The 14,407-nt window shown below is 39.2% G+C and overlaps 1 protein-coding gene across 1 annotated transcript in view; it reads left to right on the top strand.

Annotated features, from left to right (window-relative positions):
- Positions 1–989: 989 nt before the first annotated feature.
- The window catches only part of ablim2 (actin binding LIM protein family, member 2), a 90,501-nt gene continuing 77,083 nt past the window's right edge, over positions 990–14,407 (top strand). Inside the window, exon 1 of the mRNA XM_058406874.1 lies at positions 990–1,283. Within this exon, the coding sequence (XP_058262857.1) occupies positions 1,274–1,283 (10 nt within the window). The 5' untranslated portion in view covers positions 990–1,273. The remainder of the gene's footprint in view (positions 1,284–14,407) is intronic.

Raw genomic sequence — 14,407 nt, 5'->3', positions numbered from 1 at the left:
TGTCTCTCTCACACACAGATACACACACACTCTCTCTTGACTGTGTGGACACACACACACACACATACACACAATTTATATTGTTCATTACTTATTGCACTACCTCTACCTGTCATCCGCTGCTATAGTTATATTTATGTTTATTCTATTTGCACTACCTCAACCGCTGCTGTGTATTTTTGCACAATATTTTTGCACAATACTTTTTTACATCATTTCACTTTATCTTATTTTATTTCACTTACATTCCAGTACACATGTTCTTTTATTTCCTTTCAGCGCTAAGTGTCCTGTGTTCTTTTGTGTTGTCTTTCTTGTATTTATTGTCTTTTGCACTGTCTTGTCTATGCTCTGTTTGCACCTAGCTGCACACTGTGCAGTTTACGTGGCTAAGACAATCTTCTGTCCTAGCTCTGTGGTGGTGTTTTGTGTTGAACTTGTTGTTGTATGTTTCTGTAGCACCAGGTCCTGGAGAAACGTCGTTTCATTTCACTATGTACTGCGTCAGCTATATGTGGTTGAAATGACAATAAAGCTTCTTGAATCTTGAATCTTGAATCTTGATGATGATGATGATGATGATGATGATAATGATGGATGATGATGATGATGGATGATGATGGATGATGATGGATGATGATGATAATGATGATTATGAAGAAGTATTGTACTCTGTGCTGAATGCTGTATTTTCCTCATGTGCAGTTTCACACTTTCAGCACTAGGGGGCGACAAAACACCAACCTAATATCATCACTTCCATACATTCATCAGTCACTGCCTGGATTTCAGGCTTTCTGCTTTACTTTCTCCAAATTTCCTGCTATTTTACCAACCGGAAGTTAGGTGTCGCTAATAAACTGGCCACAAGTATCTTCCATATGTTTGTACTCAGTTTCCCATGAGGCTATGCGCGCTCAGGGGGCTGTTGGTGCTGCTGATGCAGAGGCGCAGCGCGGCGCTGTCACACGCCCATGCGGTTCACAACAACACACCCACCCACACACACATACACACACACACACATAGACACGCGCATTCACTGCGTTCATCTGTTACGCAGGAGCTGTTCTGCTCCGGAGCGCACGAGCGCGACTGGGATTGCTCTGATCCGTGTGCATATTTGGACTGACCTTGCGTGTGTGTGTGCGTGTGTGATAGAGAGAGAGTGAGTGAGAGATAGAGAGAGAGAGAGAGAGAGAGATGCGCTGTGTGAGCTGATCAGCTCGGCTGCAGCAGTGTAACCGGAGTGGAAACGGATCCGCGCACCACGATGAGCACCGGTGAGTGTTACCGAACTGGAACTTATCATTATTATGGATTTATTATGACTGAAATGGTGTGTGTGTGTGTCTGAAGTGTGTGTGTGTGTGGGTGGTTGGTTGATGCTTTGGTGTGTGTAGCTGTCATCTCCTTGCATTACAGGCCAGTTTTGCCCAGCTTGTTTTCCTATTGTGAAGCGCGAGCGCGCGCGCGCGTGTGTGTGTTGCAGGTTGCACAATACATCATCAGTGTACCATTATCGCCTTGCGTATGCTGGATTCGAGCTGGGCGATATGATCATAATGATATCGATATCGCAATGAAAAACGATCGATTTTTTTCCAAGATGCGATTTTATCATGCAACAAGAAGCCGATCAGAAAATTACCGAGTGTTTATCATGATGAATCAGCTGATCTTTGAGATCATTTAGAAACTTTGCAGATTGAAATATGGCAACAGTCATGAAATGGTGAAAATGGTTTGAATATGAGGCTTTGATTGTACACACAAGCTCAAGCGTCTTCATTTTATTTATATAGAATGCGGTGTGTTGCTGTGTCATGGCTTGGAGGTTCCATCCTGAGCTGTGTGGGTTCCTCACTGGGTTCCTCTGGGTTCTGTGGTTTCCTCCAACTGCCCCCGGCTTTGCTAAACTGACCCCTAGGTGTGAATGTGTGTGTGTAGCTCATCCAGGGTGTATTCCTACAGGATACACTCCACCCCAAACCTCTTTCTTACAATAGAAAATATCTGAAAGACAAATGTCAATCATTTTATGAAAATGTGTCATTTTACCATCCAGGGATAGAGATAGAGCCAGAATGATCACAGGTCAGAAGACATAAGAGATTGGACATCACAGTGACCACTAATTAAACACACAAATGAATAAAATAATGCACGGATAGCTTCAGTGGGTGGAGTTACTCCTCATAGTTCCAGGGTTTGATCCCGAGCTCAGGTTCTCACACACACACTCAGTATGGGATTTCATACGCTCTGTGTCCATGTCTTCCATGTTTCCTTTATTTCTTTCCTCCATTTTGTGCATCCTCGGAGACGTGAGACATGAGACATGAACCCGTCCAGCTGCATCTTCCCGTAATCTTCTTAGAGGAATCTGTCTTCTTCTGCATACATCAGGAGATGATTGGTTAGTGAAGGACAGGATGCCCCGCCCACTGTGACTGTGTGTCCTCAGGATTCGACCTCATGATCTCCTGTCTTTAGGGTGGACAAACTCGGAGGTGTGAAGTATTTAACTGTAAAACTATTTTCTCTTTACCACTCAGACATTAGAGACTTTTTAGAACTTGTACATCTGATACTCTGCCACCTCGGGAATCTAATCCGGAATTCTGTTTCCCTGAATAATTGAGTGCAGTTTTCCGGCTCGGTGGTGGATTTTAAGCCCCAGTTAAGTCTGTTAGCTACAGGTGCCAGGTCTGTGTGAGTGTTTTTAGCAGCAGGGCTAAGCAGAGCTTTTTTTATTTTGCCATGGATTTATTGATCAGGGAGACTGTGTGGTGTGTGAGTGCTGGTAATTTCTCTGTCTAACTATATGGGAGATGATTCAGCAACTCTTGTGTGTGTGTGTGTTGACCTGAGAGAGACCATAGATATCATCACCGTTATCACCATCACCATGCTAATGAACGGATATATTCGTTATCCCCAGTTTGGTTCATCCCTAACGTCCATCTTCATCTCAGCTTCTCTTTATCAACCCTATATGGGGTTCTATTCACTAAATAGGGTGTATTAAGTAGTGCACTTCATCACCAACAGACTGTGACTATAAATGCATAAATTAAATCATGTGACGGAAGTCATTTAGCTCATATGTTTAGGAAAAGCTGTATTAGATAAACAGTGAGATTTGGTTATGATTTTTAGCCACTGAAAATGTAGTGCATGTGTTTTTATTATTTGTCCACATGGGTTTGGTATTTTTTTTCTTCGTATGATTCACTTCTTTTCACGTGATTGATTTTTATTATTTTTTCATTTTTTTTAAATAATGAAATTATTTTCAAGTGATTCTCTTACATTCAGTTTATATTCACATGTCATTTTTCCCACAGGTTTTTATTTTTATTTTTTAATTAAAAAAAAAAAAACACGATTCAGGTTGAAATGATTCATTTCTTTTGAACTTTGAGTCATTTATTCTCAAACGTGATTTTTTTTATGATTCATTTTCATGTGATTCATTTTTGTTTCGTAGGGAATCATTCATGTTCACTTGTGGGTTTTTTTTACAACACAATTCATTTTGACATGATTCATTTGGATTGACTTGAATCATTCATTTTTTTAGATTTGAACTTTTTTGAAACATGATTCAATTTGATGAAATGATTCTTTTGAATTGAATCATTCATTTTCACTTGTGATTTTTTTTTTCAACGCAATTAATTTCAACATGATTCATTTGGAGTGACTTGAATCATTCATTTTTTATTTTTTATAACTTCTTTGAAACACGATTCAATTTGATGAAATGATTCATTTCTTTTTAATTGAATCATTAATTTTCACTTGTGATTTTTAAAAAAAAAACAGATTCATTTTCACATGATTCATTTCTTTCAAATCGAATCATTCATTCTCTTGTGATTAAAAAAAGCACAGTTAATTTTGATGTGATTCATTCCTTTTGGTTTTGAATCATTTTCATAATTTCACATGTGAATCCCCCCCAACATGATCCATTTTCACACATGAATTCTTTCTTTGATCTATTTTCATGAGATTTTTTTAACCATATGATTCATTATTTTCACATTTTTATTATTGATTTTCCTCCATGAATTGATTCAGATGAATCATTTTGATTCAATTCCTTTATTGAACCTCTATTTTTTTTGCGTGATTCATTTATTTTCATTTTTTTCACAATATATTCACAAAATTTATTATCATTTATTTTGCCTAGTGATGTCATGTGTGATGTCACATGGGTGATTTGCATAGTAACTTCATGTAATCCCATAATATTCGCATAATCCCATGCTATAAATGTGAGATTAAAGAAACAGGTCCAGTGTGAGTATAAACTTAATGCGAAGCTCCAAAGAAGCTAGCATGAAGAAATAGTGGAATAGCTGACGGCAAGATAACGCCACTTTATGATAAGCCAGCAGCTGACGGAGCGAGAGAGAGAGAGAGAGAGAGAGATAGGCCCTGGTAATTAGGTCTGAAATGTAGCATTAACCTGTGACATTTCTCTTGACTCTGCTTTTATTTGAGTTTGTGATTAGCAGAAGGAATGAAAGAACGGCTTCCAGTCAACGTCATCAGTCAAAGCGCTACAGGGCTTATAGACATGCAGCAACAACACGAGGACACGATATCCTCAGCTCTAGAACTCGTTTCTCTGCTTAATGAAGTTAAAGGCATGTGCTGCTCAGTGATCATACACAGCTAATGCCATGAGAGATGTAAATCTCCAGTGATGGCTGGTAGAGCTATTAAATCTAATATCTATCAACAACCAGACAAGTGATTAGTGATAGAGCTGCTGATTATACCACGAGGTCTCTCTGAGGGCATAATAAGAATGATGTGGAACAATCTATTACACACACACACACTTAAAGGCATACAGGTGCTTTGAAGCATGATGTGTAACTCCAAATACTAAACGTTTATTACACCTACAGCTAGCGTAATATAAGATACAAATGCAAAGTGCCCTCTAGGGTGCCCCTATTGTTGATAAACTTTAATGAAGTGCCATCTAGGGTGTTTGTTCTCGTTTATTACACCTGTAACAACCAGCGTAATCCACTGTGGTGATGGTGGTGGGGTGTTGGTGATGGGGGGATTCATTAGGTTGATAAAACATGGTACAGTTCCATTTAGAGTGGTCGTGTGGTAAATAAACATGTAAGGAAGTGCCCTCTAGGGTGCCTTAAACTAAAAAAAAGGGAAAGGGTGTGATTTTAAAGTGAAGTGCCCTCTAGGGTGGTGAAATGTGAAGAAGTCCCCTATAGATGCCTTTTGGTGGATATAAAGTAAAGAAGGGCTCTTTAGGTGCCTTTTGGTGGATATAAAGTAAAGAAGTGCCCTCTAGGGTGCCCATCATCGATAAAATTTGACATGTTCACATTCAAAATATTCGACAGTAGATAAAATGTGAAGAATTCCCCTCTAGGTGCTGTTTGCTGGATATAAAGTAAAGAAGTGCCGTCTAGTGTGCCCATCATCGATAAAATGTAAAGAAGTGCCCTCTAGGATGCCCATCATCGATAAAATGTAAAGAAGTGCCCTCTAGGATGCCCATCATCGATAAAATGTAAAGAAGTGCCCCTAGGATGCCCATCATCGATAAAATGTAAAGAAGTGCCCCCTAGGATGCCCATCATCGATAAAATGTAAAGAAGTCCCCCCTAGGATGCCCATCATCGATAAAATATAAAGAAGTGCCCTCTAGGGTGCCCATCATTGATAAAATATAAAGAAGTGCCCTCTAGGATGCCCATCATCAATAAAATGTAAAGAAGTGCCCCCTTGGATGCCCATCATCGATAAAATGTAAATAACTGCCCCCTAGGATGCTCATCATCGATAAAATATAAAGAAGTGCCCTCTAGGGTGCCCATCATCGATAAAATGTAAAGAAGTGCCCTGTAGGGTGCCTATCATTGGTAAAATGTAAAGAAGTGCTCTCTAGGTGCCCCTTGGTATATATAAAATTATGAAGTTCCCTCTAGGGTGCCACTGTGGTAGATACAATGTAAGGAAGTGCCCTCTAGGATGCCTTAAACTATAAAAAACATGATGAAGTGCCCCTTTAGGGTGGTTCTACAGTAGATAAAATGTGATGAAATGCCCTCTAGGTATGGTATGCCCCATGGTTGATAAAATCTACAGTGGAAAGGAAACATGATAAAATGCCTTCTATGTGAGAGAAAAGGTGAAGTGCCATCTAGGGTGTCTATCATAAGATAAACCTTAATAAAGTCCCATCTAGGGTGCCCCTATTGTAAAGAAAAGTTTATAAAGTGCCCTCTAGGTGCTCCTTAGTAAATCTAAAGTAATGAAATGCTCACTATGGTGCCACTATGGTAGATAAAATGTGAGGAAGTGCCCTCTAGGTGCCCCTTGGTAGATAGAAGTGCCCTTTCGGGTGTAACGAAGTCTCCTTTAGGGTGCCCCTACTGCAAATAAAATATTATGAAATGCCCTCTTGGAGACCCTTGGTAGAGATAAAGTAATGAAATGCCCACTTGGGTGCCACCATGGTAGATACAATGTAAGAAAGTGCCTTGTAGGGTGGAAAACCTTATAAAGGTGCCCCTATGGTGAAAAACACAATGAAGTCCACTTTAGGGTGCTTCTACAGTAGATAAAATGTAACTAAATGCCCTCTAGGTACCCCATGGTTAAAATCTACAGTGAAAAGGAAACATGATGAAATGCCTTCCAGGGTGCTGCTATGTGTGGGGATATGTGATGCAGTGTCCTATAGAGAGGATGCGCCTGCCTTAGATAAAACGTGATAAAGTGCCCTATAGGATGTCCTTATAGTGAATAAACCATGATGCAGTGCCCTATAGGGTTCCTTGTGCTAGGATGCATGATGTCGCTCTCACGCTCGTTTGGATGTGTCTCTACGCTTAGACCTTACTGACAGACATGCACTGAAGAAATATAGTAAAAGACATAGGTAAAGTACACACACATACACACACACATACACACACACACACACACACACACATACACACACACACATACACACACACACACACAAATCCTTTAATGAGTGTAATTATGACTAAATCCCACAGCTAGCGTATGTCAACTCACCTTTCTTTGTTCAAACTCATAAGTAACCTGAGCGCTAATAACATACACACACTGTACATGTGCTGGAGAATGTTACGGCCAATTTACAGAAAAATACTTATTTTATACACAGTTAAATTAGCAGTTAGCACAGCGTGTTGGTTTACACTGAAAGTGGAATGAGAATGCTCATGATTGTTTGTGTTCACATACGTTTTCATGTCCTTTATTGAGAGCTGTAGGACTCGAGATGGTTCTGTATTGCCTCGGACTCGTCTTGGATTGATTAGCATTTGCACTTAGAGCAGATCGTTCAAATAAACACTTGGCCTCGAAAAGGATTTGACTCGATCTTGACTCAGCTTCGACTCTTGATGCAAGTCCTGGTCTTGAGCTTGTCTTTGTTCTTGACTTAGCCGCATCATCGATTACTTTAGGGAACACAAATCCTCCTTTTGATGCTAGTTTCCATGCTAACACCTGCTTTAATGTAGTAATCTCAGGGGAGGTGAGGTAAGTGGTGGCTCAGTGATTAAGCCTTTGAGCCTACAAACCAGAGGGTCACGAGTTCAAATTTCTGTTCTGTGAAGATCTGTGAAGAACCTTTTCTTGCTACTTCAAACAGTTTAGATGTATCTTGTGTTGGTTGTAAGGTCTGTTGTAAGGTTTGGTAAGCAGGAGGTGAAGAATCTGGTGTAGCTCCTGCTTGGTTGCAATGAAAAGGAATGATAAGATGTACAGCTGTTACAGATGTATTAGCTGTAGACACAAACTCACTGATTTCTTTACACCATCAAACCCAGACACCAGTCCATATCCACTGTAGCCTCAAACTCCTGTTCCCGGCTGACAGGAGAAGAACCTTTAGCTGTTGTAGGCCATCCACCTCAAGATTTGCCGTATTGCGTTGTGTTGTTGTTTTGTGAGATACTTTTCTGCTCATCACGGTTGTACAGAGTGATTATTTGAGTTGCCAGATCTGTCTCTTCAACGGATGTTTTTTGTTTTTTCTGCACCATCCTGTATAGAATCTCTAGACATAGCTGTGTGAAAATTCCAGAAGATCAGCAGTTTCTGTCTTGCACCACCAAGTCACAAAGTGAATAAACTCTGATGTTAGTCAATTAGCATGAATCTAATATTACTGTGTGAGGTTTTATTAATGAGGCACGGACACACAGCAGGCACAATAACGTTAAATCAGGGATGTATTACTTATGAGTGTATTTCTCTTGCTGGTTTAACAATGATTTAATTACAAAGTGAACTGCAGCGTAAGGTTTCATGAAATAATTTTGGACATTGTTGGGTAAACAATGCCTAGTCATGACCTCACAAAGTTTGTCAACTGGTTAAAAAAAACACTGAGATGATTCATATGGTTCCTAAAAGATTTGACTCTTTTCGTTGATATGAGTCAAATGATCTGATTCACTGAAATGATTCACATCAACAGTCAGCTCCAAATCCTGTATCCGCTACCGACTCTGTTTCCCAGAACACACCACGGCCATCAAATATGGCCACCCAGGACATCAATCAGGTACCTTGTCATGCTTCCAGTCCTATGATTACTAATCACACACACACACACACACACACCTGAACACAGTGTTCAGTGTGCATCAGGCTGAGCTTCACAGCTGTGGTTCCTGTGTGCTGGATTTTGTTCCTCATCATATGACCAAACCTCAAACTGTTTATTCCTTCTATTTTATCCCTTTCGTTACTTGACACATGCTATCAAACACAAGCGACACATGACCCAGAGTTGTCTCGGCGCTGTGATATTATAACACTGTGTGAATTATTTATACAATAATCCAGCCTGCATGTAGCTTGTTCCACCACAACACCACCTCTGAGACACTCCCATTCGATTGTTTCCTTATGTAGGTCTCTTTAAAAGCCTATAAATATCCATCTGTGCCCTTCTCTGCCTATATTTATCCCACTTTGCCTCTTTTTTTTTCCTCCAATGAACAACAGAGAGCACGCTTATGATGGAAGGTGGCTTTAGAGTGAGAAGAGTTTAGATCCAGTTGTACTGGTTGGTGTGAATGGTCTGTATGACACTTTATAAGCTTAAAGAATCACTATATATGAATCTGTGGGATGGGATGTGTGTGTGTGTGTGTGTGAGTGAGTACATAAAGAATGAAATGAAACAGGAATTCAGCAGAATGTAGCGTGTTTGTGTCAGGCTCCGGTCAGAGCCGGGGTTTTTACTGCTGATTGGTCTGATGAGTGCTCGGTATTTGTTGTCGGCGTGTTCAGCGCTATATATACAGCGAGAGCCGGACGGCTTTGTCATTGTTTGTTGGTTATTTTAGCATCTCCATGCCTTCTGGTGATGGGGGTGGCAGACAGATTCCTCAGGATTTTTCCATCCTGTCTTTGTAAAGTCATCTCCGAGTGCTGAATCAGAGCCGAGACAGATTTCTCAGAGAGGCTCGTTCCAATTTTTTTAATATATTCATAACATATATGGATGAAAGATTATGGCTCAATCCTGCTGTTAAAGATGGGTTCATGATGCTAAAATTAATCCTGATGTTGAAATGATATTAAGGCCTGTCATGATTAATAAATAAGCATTCCTGATTCATCTAATTGCTGTTATTTGAACTAATTGCTGTTATTTGTGAATTTATTTATCATATAAATCTGTATAGAACGCAAAAAAAACACAAACAAAATGTTTAGCAATATAACAAAATCTCCGCCATCGTACTTGAACCATTTATTTTCTATTTGTAATTAAACCACAGTAGCCAGATATCTCTATACTATAGTATTCAGTATTACATTTGTTTATAAACTATTTTAATAAAGTGACATTAAAAATTTGTTTCATTTCTATTAGCTTTGCTAGCAGATTAGCTAGATTAGATTGACCAGAAGCACCAACATAACTAAATATCTATAAATCTTTTTCTGAGTAGTTTGATAACGTTGTCAATAATCGGAATGAAAATAGTTTTTGTCACTTGATATGTTTACCAGGCTGTGTGTTAGCCAGGAATAGATTAGCAGTGCAAGCTAAGTAACTAGCTAACTAGCTGCAAATACTTACCAGGCTTTTATTTTTCTACACAATTTTGTTGAGAGGAATGAATAAATACACTGGATATAAAAGGTCTACACACCCCTGATAAAATGGCAGGTTTTTGTGCTGTAAAAAATGCAACCAGTTTATTGTACATTTTTTCTTTTTCGTTTTTTTCCGCCTAAAATGATTCTTATTCTTTTCCACTTTAATATTTTGGTTGCAATTTTACATAAAAGCTGGAAAAGGCCCTGACATGATTTATCTCTTTTTCATTTTAACAGGGGTGTGTAGACTTTTTCTGTCCTCTGTATTGTATCACACGCTATATCAGTGTTCTGAGGGGTGTGGATTTTTTACTTTAACTAATTTGCATATTTACAAAGAGAAAAGCTCATCTCATTCCTCGTGCTGTCGGGTTGTTGATCACCGAAGAACGGAATAAAAAGAACAAAATAAAAAAGTGTGTTTTTATTTGTCATTTTCATCCTGATCTGGATTTTATGCCAAGATAAACTGGGTGTGAGACGAGCTGGGAATACACCCTGGACTGGGAATACACCCTGGACTGGGAATACACCCTGGATGGAATGCCAATAAATCACAGGACTAATATTGTCATTATATAAGATTCTGTATTTATTTTAGATAAGCTCATATGTATAAAGAGAGAAAGTGTGTGTGTGTGTGTGCATGTCAGGTCCTTAGGGGATGTACAGTGTAACGAGTCAGATAGCTAGAGCAGCTTCACTTCAAAAGAACGAGTTAATGGGATTAAGTTAATCATGGCAAGCTCAGACTCATCCCAGTGAGAGAACCACACTCTACTGTTCACTGATCTCACAGCTAACACTGAGCTTCACTCGTCCAGCCATCTATCCATCTATTCTTCATTCCTTCCTTTGTTCCTTCCTTCCATCCATTCATCCATCCCATTATTCCCATCCATCCATCCATCCATCCCATTCATCTCATCCATTCATCCCTTCCATCCATCCCATCCATCTATGTATTTGTTTGTTTGTCCGTCCATCCGTCCCATAGTTAGTTAGTTATCAGTTTGTACTGATCTTACAACTAACACTGAGCTTTACACATCTATCCATCTGTTCTTCATTCCTACTTTCCATCTATTCATCCCTTCCATCCATCCATCCATCCATTCATCCGATTCATCTAATCCATTCATCCCTTCCATCCATCCATCCATTCATCCGATTCATCTAATCCATTCATCCCATTCCATCCATCCAGCCATCCATCCATCCATCCATCCCATAAGTAGTTATTAGTTTGCACCTATCCTACAGCTAACACTGAGCTTTACACATCCATCCATCCATCCATCCATGTGTCCGTCCGTCCGTCCTTCCGTCCGTCTGTCCTTCTGTCCCTCTGTCCATCCATCCATCCATCCATCCATCCATCCATCCATCCATCCATCCATCCCATAGTTAGTTAGTTATTAGTTTGCACTGATCCTACAGCTAACACTGAGCTTTACTCATCCATCCATCATCTATTCTTCATTCCTTCCTTCTCCATCCACCGCATTCATTTAGTTAACACTGTAAAACTCTGATCCTGCTTCAGAGAAGAGCTTTATAACCCTGTGCTTCACAAAAACTCTTCTATATATTATACATAATATATATTATGTATATATATATATATATATATATGTATTATTTATAAACTTCATTTCTCTTCTACTTATGTTTATTTTAATATATTTGCAATCACCTCCTGTACATATCTGCTTACATGTGCACTTGCCTTATTCTGCACATTCTGTATATTAATTATTATATTGCATATTTGTTTACATGTACATTTTGTACCATTTGTTTATATTTAAGTCTGTCTACATCCTATTCGTTTACATCTACATTTATATCTGATTACATTTCTTTTCTGAACCTCTGCCCCAGGGGGTAAAAGAGGGGTTTAGAGTGATTAGTTAAATGAAGTTAATGAAGTTATTTGTTAAAACCTTGCTCATCCTGTTTACACACTGCTGCTACTTTCAATATTTAAATCTTTGTTGCACAGTTTGGGATCGCAGACATTTTATATTCTCTGTTTTAATTGCTGAGAGAAAAACAGACATGTTGGAGGGTCTGTGTAAGTGACGTGTGTCTATGTACAAATGTGTAGAATTCTGGTTAGAATTAACTAACCATTGGGTTAAGTCACAATTTAGTTCAATATTGCTGTGAATAAAACCAGAACACAGAAAAAATATCATTTTTTCCATACTTCCATACTTCCTTTCATACATCCTACCCTCACCACATCCATCCGTCTGTCCGTTTGTCCATCCACCCTTCTGTCCGTTCGTCTATCTGTCTGTCCATCCGTCCGTCCGTCATCCATCCCTCCAAACTGTGTATGAAAACAAAAACGTCTGCAACCTAACTAACATTTTAATACAATGCAATAATTAGTAATTTAGCTAATATTAATTAGCTAGCACATCAGTTATACTCTAGACCCTGTTATTTACAGAGTGAAGTGGAACAGCTTCGTTCAGGGTGTGTCCTGATCCACACTCGGTGCAGTCTCTAGTGGAAATTGTCTCTGTTCTGAGTCCTTTAACAAGCGTGGAACATTTCCAACTCCACTGCTGTGTCTTCGCTCAGGGCCTGTGTTATGAAAGAGCGCAATTATTTAAGCAAATTTGCAATTCTCTCTCTTTCAGCATCAAGCTATTGTTACAGCTAGCTCCGAGCACGTCATTCAGCACATCCTTTAACCGCTGAAATACTGCACTCTGATTACAGAGCATTTCCCCTGGCACCTGATTTATAAACCAGAGAGAAATGTTGTGTTAAAGGAAATAAAATCAGAACAACCAGCAAATTTCACTAGCAATATATCAGATTTGATGAAGGCTGGATAAAGCTGTTAATCCTGAAAATGTAGTTGTAAATAGAGTTGGGAATTTCAACAAAATGGCATTAAATTTGTCTTTAAAATAAAAAAAAAAAACATTCTTTTTAAATCTAAATGATATATCATGTAAACCACAAGATCCATCATTTTAATATAAATATTATTATTTAATTAGCATTATTTATTGTTTAGTTAATTAATAAATAATTTTATTACTAGTATTATTTATTTATTTATTTATATAAAAATAAAGTTTTTCTCATTACAGGCATTTTGCTGAATAACAGATATTTTGGGTGCCAATACTTTCGATAACTGAGAGTATGAGTCAATTATGTAATATGTTTCCTTTGAACACTGAGCGTCTGTCTCTCTCTCTCTCTCTCTCTCTCTCTCTCTCTCTCTCTCACTCTCTCTCTGTCTCTCACTCTCACACACATACACACACGCACGTCCTTGGAACAAAGCCTCTTTGACATTGTGTTTATTTTTTCCACGATCTGCCCACACGGTGTTTCACGCCCAGCCTGACTGACTGCCCCGTACGAGTCCGACATGATCTGGGACTTTAATCTGCAGCAGGAATGAAAAGCTGTTTAATGTTTATTGTCTCATTCTGCATTTTATAAAGACCATATCAGGTTTAGGTGAGCGTTCGACCCACTGATGCACCTGTGAGGAAATAAACACGTGTGTGTGTGTGTGTGAGACAGAGAGAGAGAGTACATGAGAGAGAGAGAGAGAGAGAGCGCGAGAGAGAGACAGAAAGAGTACAAAAGAAAGAGAGAGAGACAAAGACAGAAAGAGTACATGCGATAGAGAGAGAGAGAGAGACAGAGAGAGAGAGAGTGCACAAGAGAGAGACAGAGAGAGAAGCTGAGAGAGAGTGAAAGAGAGAGAGGGGGAGGGAGAAGAGACAGAGAGAGTGCACGAGAGAGAGAGAGAGAGAGAGAGAGAGAGAGAGAGAGAGAAGGTGAAACACTGAAACACTCGGTCTGCCTGCTCTGGCTATTATTACAGTCTTTCCTCTCATCATCGTTCATTTCTCTACTGAGAGACTAATAAAAGTAAGAAACAATCCGGTGACGTATGAATGAGAAGAATATGAGCAGTCTGAGACATCTCTAATATACTGCTGTGGGAATAATCCAGTTTGGTTTCATTTGATTTAAACCAAATGCTTCCACACTCATTATACAGCTGCTTATAAAATAGCACTCCTGTGCTGAATGCTCACAAACGGGGATTTTAACTCTCCAGTGCCAGTGTTTGTGTTCATCTGATGCCCCCTCCTGTACAGAAAAGCTAGCCGGGATTAGGAGAAGCAGAGCGAGCGCTACACTGTACTCACACTCAGTTAATTCACCGCTTTATCCATTAAAACTCTGTCCTCAGAAGGCC

The sequence above is a fragment of the Hemibagrus wyckioides genome, linkage group LG13, assembly GCF_019097595.1.
Source record: "Hemibagrus wyckioides isolate EC202008001 linkage group LG13, SWU_Hwy_1.0, whole genome shotgun sequence".
NCBI classification, from domain to species: domain Eukaryota; kingdom Metazoa; phylum Chordata; class Actinopteri; order Siluriformes; family Bagridae; genus Hemibagrus; species Hemibagrus wyckioides.
Note: the sequence above shows the minus strand (reverse complement) of the source record. Positions and strands in the feature narration are given on the sequence as shown.